This window comes from Camponotus floridanus, unplaced genomic scaffold, assembly GCF_003227725.1.
Source record: "Camponotus floridanus strain SB8 unplaced genomic scaffold, Cflo_v7.5 scaffold1, whole genome shotgun sequence".
NCBI lineage: Eukaryota > Metazoa > Arthropoda > Insecta > Hymenoptera > Formicidae > Camponotus > Camponotus floridanus.
In genome coordinates, this window is record NW_020229214.1 from 5,962,600 (window position 1) to 5,980,069 (window position 17,470).

The 17,470-nt window shown below is 33.7% G+C and overlaps 2 protein-coding genes across 2 annotated transcripts in view; both read right to left on the bottom strand.

Moving 5' to 3' along the window:
- The window catches only part of LOC105254730 (protein artichoke), a 164,881-nt gene that overhangs the window by 114,433 nt on the left and 32,978 nt on the right, over nucleotides 1-17,470 (bottom strand). The window lies entirely within an intron of this gene.
- On the bottom strand, nucleotides 12,718-13,767 carry LOC105258654 (histone-lysine N-methyltransferase SETMAR-like). The gene has a single exon (XM_011270071.1). It carries the CDS (start codon nucleotides 13,765-13,767, stop codon nucleotides 12,718-12,720), a length of 1,050 nt encoding a protein of 349 aa, XP_011268373.1.

Sequence of the window (17,470 nt, forward strand, 5' to 3'; positions counted from 1 at the left end):
CATCAATCATACGCGGAGCGGTGTTCGTATAAGTATACACGGGTCATCCCATTCGATATGCTCACGCGTATACTATCCCGTTTCTGCATTCGTGCACCCTTCGCAACGACGACACCCAGGTCGCCCGTTTGATAGACGGCTCTAATCGCTATCGATCATTATTATACGTGCGCGTGTAATACATGTAGGACCCGCGCCTCTCTTCGCCCACGCGAAACGCGTGTATTATATCGGCGCGTGTATAAAATAGCAGGGAATCGTGATGTGTGAGTGATACTCAACGTCGCGTACGTCGCGAATGATCGATCAACCGGACAGGTAGATGATAGACAACGTCGTCGTTGAAAATTCTTAACCGTCTCTCGTGGGGGAAACACTCTTTTCTTTTTTTTTTTTTTTCTTGGAATAAAAATCAAGCGTGCGGATCTCTGTTTTCTGGATCTGATAACTCCCATGATTTGCTAAATATTTAGCGGAATTCCTGGTGGAAAATATTTAACGAAACGTCCTTTTGCGTAAAATATACCATAAAAAATTGGCGAAATAAAGAAATTAGTGCGGTTTAAAACGAGAAGAAAATTTAATCATGTATCTTGGACAATATTGGCGAAATATTTCGTTACTAGTTGTAAGTGAGAGAATAATACCCTGTAAATTTGCACGTCAAACTTCATTTGATCTCGAAAATTACTGTCTATACTTTGAGACTCGTCAATGTCTCAATGATATGTTTGAACTCCGTACAGCGCGAAAAGTTTAATGAATTTCGATGTAAGGAAAATTTAGTGTCGATCCAAATTCAAAAGTCAATTGAATAATCAGATAATTGGAGCGCTGAAATCGTCTTTGCGTCAGTCTATCCGTTTAAAAGAGATTCTCGATATTGTAAATTCAATTCAACTTTTTTATCCGTTTGAATAAGTCAAGCAGAAATAATTTGTTTATTGTAATAAAATTTATAAAAATTTATAAAGTGATTTATTTAATCTTTTTATAAATTATTTTTACAACAGATTTTCTTTTTTATATATTTTTCACAATATTTGAGAAATAAGAAGATGGAGAGATCAATATAACTTCCTCGAAAATCATTATCGTGCAACTTTTATAAAGGTCGACGTGTGCGCGTTTTAATACCAACGTCGAGTACTTCCGCGCGATAATTACTGCGAGGTGTGAAGAACTTTTATACCACGCTTTTTTTCTAGCAAAGCGCGATGAGAATTCTCAGCCACGATAAGACGAAAAGTTACTAGTCATGCATTTTTTTTATGTTTACTAACTTTTGTCAAGTATAACTTTTGTCTCTGCAGGATGTGCCTTTTACACGAATTATATAGTAGAATTTGTATAATAATTAATATATAATAAACAGATAATTCCATCAAAAATAGCGATTTGATTGAAATTTCTAAGAATTTTATATCACATAAGATGTTGAGTCGTGCAAACTTATGGAATAAATCGATTAATTTCTGCGAAAGAATACGAATCGTTCATCAACGGTGTTTCGCGTATGAACTACCTGAGATCAAGAGTTGTTAAATCTTACGGCCGCGAACATATATACGGTGGGAAAGCTACAGAGGGATCCCGGGACAAATGAAAATAGGAACCGAAACTCCTATCGTGACGCAGCTGCAACTGTATGACGGTCACCGCCCTCGTGCTGACCCTTCCCGCTCGTTGGCCACGCGAACAATTTTTCTTCCAGCATGTTACCGCGCGTTTCATTTTTTTCTTCTATTCTTTCTCTCTTTCCTTTTTTTTTTGTTTTCAGGAGATCGCTTTTCCGGCCACTCGCGCCCATAAAACCAAAAGCGTGTTGCATGCATACGCAGGAGGGTGAAATGGGTTTGGGCTGCTGTGCGGTGGTTTGCACGGCCATTTTGATCGCGCCAACTGTCTAAATCCTCTGGCATTGTTTGCGATGCTTTGTGCTGTTCCGCGAAGGCACTCGCCGCTCTCCTCTGCAACGACTCGCTCTCGGTCGCAACTCTCTTTCAACCCTCCTCGTATATTGTAACCGTTGCTTTTGGGTCGCGATTCTCTGTCGTGACTATGTATTCTATGGTGTGGCTGAATAACATACAGGTGAGAGGGAGAGTATCAACGATGGAAGGGTATTTTGATGCTGTTGGGCGAAGGAATAATGTAAGGGGAGGGGGGGAGGGGGACAGACGAGTAAAATGAGGGGGACGGAGAAGGGAGTCGGAAAGTGGCGTTCAGGACAATTTCGCGGTTGGATAATCACGTTTTGGCGGTTTCCTCTTACACAAGGGAAAAGAGAGAGAGAGGGGTGGAGAATTGGAAGAGAAACGTGGCGGCGTCCTCTCACCCGCTTTATATATCTTATCCAACATGGGCAGATATCTTATAAGCCATTTAAGAATGAATGTATGTGTTTAGCTCGATACCGGCATCGTAGAAATATACTACTCTTGGGGTGTGTTTTACAGTATTTTATAGCGAAGGAATTTATCTTTAGCGAAAAAGTACAGCAATGGAAGAATTCAATGTTTGAGAGGAAGATTATTCCATGAAAATGTTCCAACAAAATCTCAATATTAAAAGAAATGTTACATAATTTATCGCACTGTATTATTCAAGGCAATATGCCAGTATAAATGTGATATAAAAGATGTCTCTTAGATTTTTCAAACACATATGCTTCTCGAATATTTTTATTCGAGAAAAAGTCACCTTACTTTAAATCCTCGCGAGAATTAAATAATCATTCTTAAGGAAAGAGGAAAAACATATATATATTTAAATATTACTCGATACAAAATATAATGAATACCAAACGATCCTTAATTACTTCGTTTGAGAAAAATGTACAGTATCTAACCCAGCTTCAACCTGCGATGCCACGTGCGACGCGAATAAAAATTCACGCATACTCTGTGTCGAGCTTGAAATATGCAGGAGCAAAGTGTTGGGAGGAAACTCTCTTTTTATCGTTCTTTTCCGCTTAAGCTTCTCCCAATCCTACTCGACGTGTCACTTCCTTCCATTCATCGTCAATCCCTTTTGCGGGTAACGAGTCACGTTCCGAGCTACCGCAGACGAGATACATGCATGAGGGAATATATGTACATACGTGCATGCACACATACATGTATACCCATATAAGTTGCATCTCGAAGGCGGGATCGGCTTACGTGTTGCAACTTAGAAGCAGTTTACTGCTATAAACCATATACACTGTATGTGTACAGCGAAAAGACGTTTTCGAAGAAGACACTTACCCCTTTGTAACTGCTCAAAACTACACGTGATTCGCAATCGCGAATGCTAAACTCTGTGTCACTTTCGAAAGAAACGTCATACTTCGTGCATGTGTGTACACATATCGCTACGTGTTTTAGAAAAAGTTCCATCTTTGGCCGCGAAAACATTTTTAAATGTGATTTTACGCCAGTATATATATCATTACGTGACATTTCGATGAAACGATATCTGAATCGATTTGCGGATAATCTCGTAGACAGTTGATTTTTATCATGCGGATACGTGTACGAGAGAGTTGAATTATTAAAGACTACATTTATTCTTTAAATAATTATTGAAAGATCACATTTACTCTTTAAATAACACTATGGTCCGTTAATCTGTTAGAATATCTCATTACACGTGAAATTTTCGCAAATTTAAGTAATTGATTTTCCATTTTGGAATCACGTAATAATATCAATTAATCGAAGGAAGAAACTTGAGCAAATAATTAATAAAGTAGCATAAAATAATACCGTTTTTAATAAAGTATCGTATTTACGAAAAATCAATGTTCAATATTTAATCTATGTAAATTTACTTTCGCTCTCTTTTGCGATTTATTATCGCGCAACTCTGTATCATGAATCAAGCTCTCGTGATTTATTCATGGGTTTTAGTATTACCTTTAATTATCATTAGAGCCGACTCCTTTAAACCTTCATGCGGTCGAGTGGTAAGTCAGCTTTCTTTTTAGCGACGCGGTATTAATAATTCAGTCCCATAAGACTAATAAAGTTCGTCGTCGGAAGTTTAGTTTCCTTCCACGCTTGTCCCTCCAGTTTATCGACCTCGTTTATCACCGCTACTTTATTCCGTACCACCGCCAACAACACCTCACTTTGCCGCGTTACATACCGAGTACCGAGAGAGTACAGATAGGAAAATAATCGAAACCTCGCAATTTATGTCGCTATACATGTACATGTATACGTTGCGTGCACGGAAACATGCCGGCCGCAGGAAGGCACGTACGACTCATAAATACCCTATAAACACCGTAGAGGGAAAACGGGAAATCATTAGAGCGCCGCTCAATTTGCGATACACCCTTGAAAAGGATGAACTCAATTTGGCGAATGCAGCTGGGTTTCTAGTTGCGAAAAAGTCAAATGGCGAATGCGCTGTGCGCGCGGGCTATTCTGCACTTTGCAATAACGCGAATTCGGTCTCTGGCTCCGATAACGCTCAGGGAAGAAACGTAGATTACGGGTAGAACAGAGGAAACGAGCACAGTTGCCATGGCTTGTGAATAATTAGGTTTAGTTTGGAAAGTACGTAAGTTAGCAGTCGCGCCGAGTTTCGCAATTACTGAAATGCGTATGTCTTTTGCATTGATCTCGTTTTACTTAATATAGCCGTTAATATATTCTATCCAATTTTCGTTACAAATACTTCGACATGCATTTAGAGGCAATTTTTTATTTTTTTATATATTTACGATACGAGACTTAATATTATGCATAAAAAATAATATTGATATTTTATTAGTGATTTAATTACCTAAAAATTTATTTCAGATAATTTCTTATATATAATTTTTTCATGCAAAAAATATGAAGTAAAATTGTATATATTTATTTTAATAAATATTTATTTTAATAATTAATTAATCAATTAATTAAATTATTCATAAAATATTAGCAAATATTACCTTCCGTCAAATATTATCATTTTAAATGTCATATAATTTCGTATGTATAATTTTTACATGCAAGAAATATGAAGTAAAATAATATATATATTTATTCAGTAAATTGTGTAAATTATAATTAATTATCATTTTAAATGTCGTTAAAATAAATAAATATATAAAAAAGAAAAGTTGCCTTCGAATCTTTCGAAACGCTTATTATTGAGATTTTTAAAAAGTCTACTTTGACACTTTCCATCGCCGCGAATGACGAAGGAAAAAACTGATAACGATAATGATGAACCATCGATAGCCTGTCAACTATCGACAAGGAAATTCTAGCGACTTACGCGCTCGCGTAGGAAAAAGTATGCTCGATAGGAAAATCTGGCTGGATCGTAGAGAGAGGCAGTATCGTACACGTCTCAATATTGCACGTATAACTGGTATATCGTACATATTTACGTAGTTTGCACGTGCAAGTCGCACTTAGGTAGGTATATGCCGCTCAGAAGCGGCAGTAGCAGCAGCAGCAGCAGCAGCAACCGATGCAGCGAGCATACTTCCCTCTCCATATCTCGTGAATTGAATTTTCATATATCCCGTCTCGCGCGATACGTCAACCGGTTGTCACGCCAGGCGCAGCTCGCGCGCGATCGCTATCTCCAATTTCCCTGATCGCTTTACCGCGGCCATGAATAAAATATCGCGCGTCATTTATCCCTCTGATGTGATTCGCGAGGTCAGAGTAATCCCTGTACGCCTGTATGTAATTTTGTCGTCACATATAAGCGTCAGAGATATTAATACGTATTTGCAAAATTTTCGGCTTCATTCTGTAGTTTTTTTTCCTTTTTTGTTCACGCGAGCATGATTTTAAATTTATAGACTTTTTCGAAGGCTCTGCCTATTATTTAGCTATTCAAGTAACTCGTATGCTCCTATTATTATATATATCAAAGATTAGAGTTTAGTTTTGCGATATAATCTCGTGCAACATCTATATGCACTCTCGCTTTGCGACGCTTTGCATACGCTCGGTATTTTGACAGCGTATGTACGTTCGTAGGAACGTGCTGTTCATAGAAACGTAAGCGTTTGTGCATTAACGCTTTGCGGTTCTCTGCATTTTCGTTACGGATGTCTAGATGCACAGAAGAGCTTAGGGTCAATTGTAACAAGGGACAGTTGTAATATTCGGGTTACGATAATTTAGGTTGACAGTTGCTATCTACATTGAGAAAGGAAGCAGAATAATGTTCAAATATCACTACGCTCTAATGTCGACATTGAATCAACACTAGATGTAAAGCATTTTCATGCTATCTATTTTTGCATTAGTTATCTAATGCAAAATATTAAATATATTAAATATATTAAATATATTAAATATATAATCTATAAAATATATTAAATATATCTATATTAAATATATTAAATATAATCTATATTAAATATATTAAATATATTAAATATATAATCTATAAAATATATAATCTATTAAATATTTTTTAGATTCTCTCATCTCTAAGACTTGAGCATTTTTCTCAAAAATTAAAAAAAAAAAACATTTTACAATCCTACATTGTTTTACAAAAGATACGTGGCATGACATTTGAAACGTTATTCTCACATTCCATATTTATTTACATAGACGCGAATAATTTTAACATTTAATTGGATTTGCGCGAGCTCATTGTTAAATTCTAGAATGACGTAAATCTTTTGTCGGCGATATAATTATGAGCAACTTGATCGGGATGAGTAGCAATCCCGCGACTTCGGGGTGCCAACAAAATTCGTACTGTAAAAATCCATATCGCGCCAATTCTAAACACACTTCGGGTGCCCCTTAATTAAGTTCTCCCGAGATATTAATTGCGAAATGAATTATCGGTTCGCGAGCGCGATGCCACTCTCGGCCAACCCACCCTTTCCCCGCGGAAACGGTGTCTTCCCAACTGGTGGAAGGCGGGAGAGGGGAGGGGGGGAGACGTGCGCCGCGGCGATAATATATTCCCTCCCCTTCCCTCCCCTGCTTTTCATTACTACAGCCAGTTATCGCGCCTCGTTCTCTTCGTCGCTCCAGTAATCTACCTTAGAGACCGTAGACTCTCGGCCCGCAACCATTCAAGTTACGTAAAAGCGTTTCCCATAAATAGGCGCTTAATAGAGCAAACAGTAATTTTACCGAAAGAGACGATTTGACGTTACTCTGGCTGACCCAAAAAACGAATGACTTTATTAATTTCGCTCGAAAACTGCGCTCGGGACGTTTTATGCGCGCATGCACCCATAATGAAGGGACCGAGAAGAGCACGCGACAGAAATGTGTACATTGTACTTAACGCAGCGAAATCATGTAGACAGCAGACTTATGATGCACACGCAGTGTCAACGCAATATAAAGGTCCGTAATAATGAGCGCTCCGACCTCGATATAGGCCAAGCACCGAGGCGTGTATATTGCGTAGACGCAACGATAGCTTGTCTCATTAAAATGCGAACAAGCGAGAAGAAGTAACACTTGAATGAGCGTACATTTTGCGAAAGGAATTTAGATTCTTGCGAAGAATAAGACTCGCGAAGAATGCAACATCGTGTTTCACCCTATGAGATTACTATTGCGTTTTCCAAGGGATGTAAATACTCCAACAGAATAAATGTAGAAGACTGTAAGAATTATCTCTCGACAGATCGCAGTTTTGTCTAAATTTACTTTGATTGAATTTTGTTGAATATTATATTGCAGTCAATGATAACATTAATTTAGCCAAACTGGAATTAAATAAAACAATGTTTGCATATAATGTTTTTGTTCCTTCTTATTTTTTTGTATTATTTTAATTTTATCAATTCTTCATCTTGTCTTTACAGTGTAAATTCTTCATCTTGTCTTTACAGTGTAAATTCTGTCCAGCTTGAAAACTAAAACTTTTTATTTTACTGCAATTTGCTATTAATATTTACAAAATTGAAATTTTCCTTTGCTTGAAGAGCGCAGTATTTTTATTATTAGCATTAACAAGGACAAGAATTCGCGTTAAACATATATTAATTAAAATGATTGTATCTTTATAATTTGTTATACATCCTTAAGCAATATTTTTTTGAATAAGTTATTCGTAACTATAAATTTGTCCATGTGCTTGCGCGACATGGAAATTATAAACGGAAGATTATTAGTGCTTACATGGCAAGATACGTTTGATTACAAATGCTCTAATTAACGACAAAGCGTATTGCAGTCATTGATTTATTAGACGGAGAAGGAACGCTGAACAATGTATATGCTCAAAGGCAATTCTAGGTCTGTCATTAGTTCATACAGGCAAATAGTCCAAGGATTAATAGGAGGTTGATTATGTTATACAATTTGTAGCTCTCTGGCAACATATCTGTACACATTCATACGAAATATCACGTAGATTATCTTCAAAATAATCAGTTTCTTAATCAAATAATCAGAGGAAAACAATGTGCAATCAATTAATTACGCGTTCCATTAGAATAAAATTTAATTTTTAAACTGCGCAAGAAGAGACATACAAATACGATAATAAAATAATGGAAAGAGAATAACACAAAAATTATATTTTACAAAGACACAAAATCTTTAAATACAAAATATGTTATTTATCAAAAACAAAAAGCAATAAAGGCAAAGAGTCCTAGACACAAGTGGAAGTGTGAAAGAATATTTTACCAAATTATAAATTGTATTAAAAATATATAGTATAAAATATATTATATACACAACTCTTCGCATATTACAAATTTTCAATTCAACATACAAAATATTATTGTGATAAACGTTTCGATCTCATTCAGGTCTTTTTCAGTGTCGACAAATTAAATTGAAGTGAACAAGTTATTTTTGCTTTTTTATATTGATTTTCTTGCTCTTTGTATCACTCTGGACATTATTTGTGTTGCGACCTTGACCAATCTTTTCAAAATGTACTTTATACTGCTTTTTTTATTTAATTTGTTCTTATTTAAAAAATTTTTCAATTTTTTTATGTCTAGAGCTCTTTGCCTTTATTGCTTTGTATTTTTGGTTTATATCATATAATCCTTTCACATTGCACTCTCTTATTAATTTTATATGTTATTTAATTTTTGAAACTAGATTAAATTGTATATTTCATTATAACTTAAAGTACAGATGTGTACCAAAAATAACGAGCTGGCTTAAATATTTCCAACTCGAATTCCAGCTAATTACACATTTTAAAAGGAGAAAGAGTATAGTTAATCTTTCAGAATTTACGTGTCTGTCTAGTAGAAAACAAGATATTATTTGCATTTCCTTTTTTATACCATTATTAAATTAAATGTATTTATTTTTGTATAATATTAAATAAAATTATTATTATTATTAAAATATTAATTTAATATTAATATTAAATATTATTTATTATATTTGTATGCAAAATAATTAAAGACAGGCATTGTGTATTCTATATTTTGTATTTATTATAATTAATTTTTTTTTAAGATTTTGATATAAATTTCATTACTTTCTCTTTTTTTAAATTGGATTACTTTCTCTCTTTATATATTTTTAATACAATATTAAGTGAGTTTGATGGTATTGGCATGTCTATCAATCCGTGATAGTATTATAAAATTCTCAGATGAAAATTACAATTAATTAAGCTTGAAATTTTCAAATCGGCTGGCTCCGCGAGAATTTAGTGGCAAGGTAAATTCCGCGCCGCGTATGATCGAACGATTCCGATTTCTACTCGTTAAACTACGAGCGTTCGTTGGTATTACTTCAAAGGAGATAATCGCCGAGGGATTTATCGGGACTCGAAATGGGAATCTTTCTCATTTTGAACAGAGATGCGCGAGATGCAAACCCAGTTTCAGATCTGGTTGCATAGCCAGACTTCAAATCATCGTGCACTTAAACGAGCCTGTAAGTTAGGGAGCGGAGAGGAGCAGATGCAGGAGCGGGGAGGGGGGAGGGGGAGGAATCGAAATGGAACTTCTGGAACTCGCGGAGACGGATTACGGTAGAATGAATGAATGATGCGTATCGGCTCGATTTTGCAGGATGACAGACCTCATGCTCGTTAAAGTGCGAACGCTTCAAAGAGCTCTTTGAAAGGAGCATAGTCGCACTGAGTAGCGAAAGCACGTTATTGAGCTGGGCACTGCTAGAAAGCCCGGATGCAAAGTTTAATTTTGCAAGTAAAGGATGCACTGTCGGGTCGATTCAAACTTCGATATTGAGCAATAGTTTTAAATTCATAATTCTATCGTGTTGACCTTATTCACATTTCTATACATATTTATATTTTGGTCTTTAAATATTATCTAGTTTGATAAATGGTATACAATTGGAAAAAGATATGTTGACATCATTCCCCCAAATCGAATTTAATATATATTTAGGATTTATAATTATATATTTGTAGAAAATTTAGATGAAAATAATTTATATATATATATATATATATATATATATATAATATAATATATATAGATATATATATATAAAATATATTATATATAAATTTAAGTATTAAATATTTTATTATAAATATTTTTAAATATATGTTTTATAAATATAAAATTTTAAAAATGTTTTATATAATTATATTATATCGCGACGTGTAAAATAAATTACGTTACCGCAGAGATAAACGAATAATTATTTTCGCAAATAATAAGTAATTAATTATATAAGTTAAGTACTCACTCTATAGATGATCCGCTGACGCTCGAGATCCTGGATCTCTTTCTCTTCATCCTCCATTGTTTGTCTCTTGCCGTTTTTTCTTCATGACACTTCCATTACACTCACTCGCGAATACACAGTTAATTACCACCGCACGCGTACTAATCAAAAGAATATGATGAAGAATCACGCGGCATTTTGCACATTTTTGCAGACATTAATCGCACGCGACACCTACTTTATTTAATTGCAACGAAAATATGCAAAAACTACGCATAAAATTACGACTTGCTCAACGCTCAAATTCGTAATGACTTTGCTACTGAGAAGCAATTATCAATTATGTAGATCACAATAACATGATCATATGTAATTATTATTTTCCGTCACTTTTTCTGGCAATTTTTATACTTAAAATGTATTATATATCGTATGAAATGTCCGCTTTATTAAGTAGTTACTTTGACACGTTCACAAGTTGTTAATTGCGGGATCAAATTATTTGCGTCGATTAATAATCGTTAATTGTAAGAAATAATTACGTTTTTCGAGAAATAATACGACGAAATAATACAACGTACGGAGCGTCTTACGACGCTACTTGTTCACTCAAGTGTGTTGTGCGACTGATGGTATGAAAACAAGAGCGCGCTACGTCACACGGCATCGTCAAGGTGAACACATAGACGTATAATATATAGACCGCGAGTTCCCACTCTCTCCTTTGTTTCGGAAACGTCAAATTTTAGAAAGAGACAACTTATTTTCATGTTAGTTTCTTCTTTGTCTAATGACGCGTGGTGGGGGAAAGAAATCGATCAAGACATACGTTAAGGTGGCCATATTAAATTTTTGCCCCATTCTGTTATTGACAAGACAAAGAAACTAACACCACGAAAGTATGTTGTCTTTTTCTAAAATTTGTTCAACATTTTAGCCAAACGCGAATATGTATTCAACGTCTATGGATGAATATACACACGTATGTATACATATATTTATTCACGAAATATTTATCGTATAATATAAAATAAATTCACACTAGTAGAATGTTTTATAATTTTCTTTAACTTAAAACTTTGATATACGCGATTAATTGTATTTTTTATATTTAAATTCTCGTATGCAATTCGTGTATTATTGCACGTTTTCTGAAAATGATGAACAAATTTCACTTTAAATTTCATTTTTATTTAAAGAAGGAAATTTGTTATTGACTAGAGGAAGAAAAGTGTTATATGTAATATGGAAGGTGTGTACATTAAGTAATAAATTAATATTTAATATAAATATTTAATATAAATAAATAAAAAAATATTTAATATAAATAAAAAAATATTTAATATAAATAAAAAAATATTTAATATAAATTAATATTTATTATTATTTTTTTTTTCAAATTCTTATTTTCCGAGGAAAGTAAAATTGTATACATTGAATAAATCAACAATAATATTGCGGTTTTAATAAAATAATATAAACCAATAATATATAATTGATATAATATCATTTATTTATCGATTCGTGATTGTGAATAAATCTTTGTTGATACATATACTTTGTGTAGCAATAAATTACAACTTCTCAATCGGCTATCAACAAATATAACCATTTTTTACGGAACGTATGGATACATAAATTTAACAAGGACGCTATTTATAGCTGACCAATGCCCAGGCCAATAAATTGAATGTTCGAAACAGTTCATAGTCGATTCTTTTCCAGTTCGAAGAATCGATACTAATGTGTTGTACTATTTCTCCTGTCGATAACGAACAATTTCATCCATTTTTAGATTGTTTCAAATACACTTCTCAATTTATCATAATCCTTTTTTAAATAAAAACGTTAGTATAAAATAAATTTAATATATTAATAAAAATATATTAATATATAAATATATATATATATATATATATATATATATATATATATTTAATATAAATATACAGGGTGAGGCATTTATAGTGACGCGGGCGTATTTCTCGGAAACAAAGCGAGATATTAAAAAATGTTTCAGACGAAAGTTGTATGGTTTCAAGGGGGACATACGAGGGCTATTTGAAAAGTTTCCGGCCTTTTTAAGAAAAACACATATTTCGAAGTAAAACAAAATTTATTTCTCAACGTAGTCTCCCTGCAACTCGATACATTTGGTCCAACGTTTCTCCCATCCTTTTAAACCGTCAGAAAAAAATTGATTGTCTAAACCTGAAAAATACTGGTTTACAGCGTTTTCCACCTCAGCATTTGACTTATATTTTTTTCCCCCGAGATATTTTTTTAAATTAGGAAATAGGAAAAAGTCGCTGGGAGCTAGATCTGGCGAATAGGGTGGATGCGGAAGCAATTCAAACTTCAATTCATTCAATTTTGACATTGCGACCATGCACGTGTGAACCCGAGCGTTATCCTGGTGAAACAGGATTTTTTTCTTGGCCAAATGCGGACGTTTTTTTTTAATTGTGGCCTTCAATTTATCCAACAATGCAACGTAGTACTGTCCGTTGATTGTTTCACCCTTTGCAAGGTAATCGATAAGAATTATTCCACGGCTATCCCAAAAAACTGTCGCCATCACTTTTCCTGCAGAGAGAACGACCTTTGCCTTCTTCGGAGTTGGTTCCCCCACCGCAATCCATTGCATTGACTGTTGTTTGGTCTCAGGCGTATGGTGGTGTACCCAGGTTTCATCGACGGTTATCAGTCGCCGCAAAAATTCCGCTGGATTTTTTTGATACAGGCTAAGACACTCGCGCGACATGTCCGTCCGTATGCGCTTTTGGTCGATCGTCAACAAGCGCGGCACCCAGCGCGCGGATAATTTTCTCATATTCAAATCTTGATGTAAAATCTTGTGCACCCGTTCAGATGATATCCCACAAGCCTCAGCAATATCCTTAACAGTCAATCGACGATCTTCCATCACAGTTTGATGCACTAAAACGACCATTTCGTCAGTTGTAGCGGTTTTCGGGCGCCCGGAACGTTCCTCGTCTAAAATGCTCGTACGACCACGTTTGTACTCGGCAACCCAATGCTTGACCGTTGTAAATGAAGGGGAGGCTTCACCGTATACAGAGTCTAACTCATCTTTTATTTCCTGAGTGTTTTTCCCTTTCAAATGAAGGAATTTTATCACTGCGCGATACTCAATTTTCTCCATTGTTTACAGACAATGTCAGCTGACAAGTTTGGAAGAGTGCCATAGACAAAGTAATTATCAGAATGACTTGAAATTTTTACGGTTTACATATGTCAAGGCCATCTATCAGACGGCGAAAGAAATTTTTTTCTACAATTACTTTATGTCAATGAGGCCGGAAACTTTTCAAATGGCCCTCGTAAAATGGTGTTATTAATTTGATCTTGAAGAGCCACCTGAAGGACACGCGAAGGTCAGCTCCAACTTTTTAAATGGGACACCCTATATGCTTTTGCATATTCTTGTAGCTCATCTCAAGAGCTTTCCAAAACACTATAATTAAGTTAGTTTTCATTAAGTACTTTCCAAGTTATGAGGCTTGAAATCATTTTTTAATTTTACATAAACCGTAAAATATCTTGTAAAATATTCATTTTTCGATTATTTTACCTTAATACTTTTATGTACAAAATAATGAGAAAAATCAATTGGTGTAAAGAAAACTCATAGTTGTTTCGAAAAAAAAAATGTAATTTGCAATTAACAATTACATATTTTTTCTTAAAAATAACTATGTCTTTTCTTTACACCAATTGATTCCTCTCATTATTTTGTACATAAAAGTATTAAGGTAAAATAATCGAAAAATGAATATTTTACAAGATATTTTACGGTTTATGTAAAATTAAAAAATGATTTCAAGCCTCATAACTTGGAAAGTACTTAATGAAAACTAACTTAATTATAGTGTTTTGGAAAGCTCTTGAGATGAGCTACAAGAATATGCAAAAGCATATAGGGTGTCCCATTTAAAAAGTTGGAGCTGACCTTCGCGTGTCCTTCAGGTGGCTCTTCAAGATCAAACTAATAACACCATTTTATGTCCCCCTTGAAACCATACAACTTTCGTCTGAAACATTTTTTAATATCTCGCTTTGTTTCCGAGAAATACGCCCGCGTCACTATAAATGCCTCACCCTGTATAAATATACATATCTTGAAAATATTTGAAAATAAAAGTCAGTGTTTAATTATAAATCTAGTAGTAATAGATCAATCTTAATTATATATCTCGAAGGATTCATCTTATCGTAAAACACTACCATCGTGGAAAGTTAAAAGCGCAAACGTTTATTCGGCGTACTCGTATAAATATTCCACTATCGCCATGTAAACTACGAAACTAAATTTCGTTCAGCACTTGCTCGGAGCACAGCATGAATGTCACATATGCCTTGCGGCGAGTTATTATTCTGGTCATTTGCTTAACAGAATTATGCAAAATCACGGAGATTCGGAGCCCTTATCATAGAAGCGACACGTGTGTGTCTGTATTCTGTTGTAATATATATTCATAAACGTTTAAAAAAAACCTTCCAATCTCAATTCTATTTTAACCTTGAACGATCACGTTGCTGTGCTTTGTGTTATCTAATACAAGAGCAATATATTTTATAGATATAAAAGAATAATAAACCGATGTGCCCCGGAAAATTAATATCTGAAAAATGTGAGACACATAAAATTTTAATGTTTCGATATCTTGATATTAACTGTTAATTCAATTCTAACTAATTGCAATGATCATTTTAACTTTTTGTTGAGCATTTGGAATATTATTGATTTTGTATTTTATGTATAATAATAATTTAATTATTAGCTGAATAATAATAAATATGTGAAATGCTTTACAAATATTATTCATGAATATTATTTATAAATATTTATTTATAAATATTATTTTTATTTTTTTAGGAAAAAAGTATAAAAATAATTATTATTGATATTCTTAAAAATGTTCTTGAAAGAAATCTTTAAAATAATAAAAATTCTTAAAATTAAATATAAAATTTTCCAGCAATCCTACAATATTTGTATACGTTATATATCATAATTATTATTATAGTTATGCGTATATATGAATATAATGTGTGACATATAATTAATAGCGTTTATTACAAATTTTGAGTAAAATATTATGAAATTATTCGTATGAATTTATGTTGCATTAAATATTTTGTGGTAAAATAACTATTGTGTATATACATGTCCAATCATAGCGACAGTTGTTTATACATTCCATCATTTGCGCGACAATAATTAAGTGAACAGGTCATGTCGTAAGATGCTCCGTATTTTGTCGAAACGCGATGTACAATTAGCGATTATCAATCAGCTATCAATTTGATCCCGCAATTAATGATTTAGAAACGTGTCAAAAGGTAACAGCTATTTATCGACACAGATATTTCACAAATATATTTCTGGAAGAAATCAATGACAGAGAATAATAATTATAAATTATTGTTTTATTATATATATGTAAAGAATTTCTGTAGAAAATTTATCACAATTTGAAGCTTACATATATCGGTATAATTTTGGAATTCGTGCATCCAGTGATATCGCAGCATGCAACGTGCGTGTTGTAATGCCATTTTTCATCGGAAGTATGATGAACGCGAAGCGATGTTATTTTAGCTTGAAAGTAATTACTTCAGTTATTTTAGTGTATATATAATCTATGATTGCTACCGTTAAACGTATAAATCGATCTGCACAAAAATGTAAATGGTAATTACAAATACTATCTTCGTGAAATGAATAACGATATTGATTCAACTTCATACTGTTGTTATGGAAATATGTACATTTTCACAAAGGTACATCTTCAGAATCAAAAGGTTATATCTCATATAATTTGATCGAATGTTTAATGATCAAATTTATCTCTGTCCTTTTTCTTCTCATTAACGAGTTCTCGGAAGATTTTAATTCTGTACGAAGGATCCAAAAAATACTGGAGATCGAACAGCTCTAATTCTACTTCGTCGCGAGAATTTTCATTATGTTCTTGAAGATACGATAATCTGAATAATAAAAAGATAAAAATAGCTACTAGATTAACGGTTATACAAGAAAAATTTTTTCTTACAAAATTATAAATATAATAAAAAAATATTTGGACGTGTATACGTCACATATTTTATAAAAGTTTATAGAAGATTCTCTACAATCGCATTTTATAAAAATTCCTTTATAACCGGAACTTTGTAAATTACCTATATTTTTCTGAAGGATTTTGCAGAAATGGAAATTTTTGCGTCAACTGACATATGTTGTAGCGCTTCTTGTCAGAATCTTTCATAAGTTTATTACATCTTCGTGATGAAAGAGATTTTAAATTGCTATGAAGGAGTTCAGGCTTGATCTGTGTCGAGAACTTGTTCGCGGATTTACAATCTGCAAAGAGATCTGCGTAAGCGAGATTGCTTTCGCGTATTTCCTTGGCGATGACAATTCCGCAAGATAATCTCCTGGCGATGATTGAATTTTGTTGCAAACTTCTAGCGTAGAAATTAAGTGCTTTCGTTACATTCTTATGTAACCGATTTATGAACAATCTCAATGGACAATGCATATTTATAACGCCTTTTTAATTTCAATTAAACTCGATTTCGTTCTTGGACTATAAATTTAAGTACATTGCCACGGGCTATGCTTCTCGATCCGACTTAATCAAATATTTTTCGTGTCTACTATCTTTCACATATCCGCCAGTCCATTGTTTCAGCTTGAGTCTTTGAAGTTGACGCAATGAAGTTCACACGTACCTGTAATTATCATAAGGGTATTTTCACACTTTACAAAAGAAAGGGAGTCTTGTTAATATGCAATTTACCTAATATTTTCCCTGTACCTGTATATCGATCGTGATTCCGTA

Coding starts and splice junctions, on each gene's coding strand:
- LOC105258654 (XM_011270071.1), bottom strand. CDS start 13,767: ATGGAGAAAATTGAGTATCGCGCAGTGATAAAATTCCTTCATTTGAAA.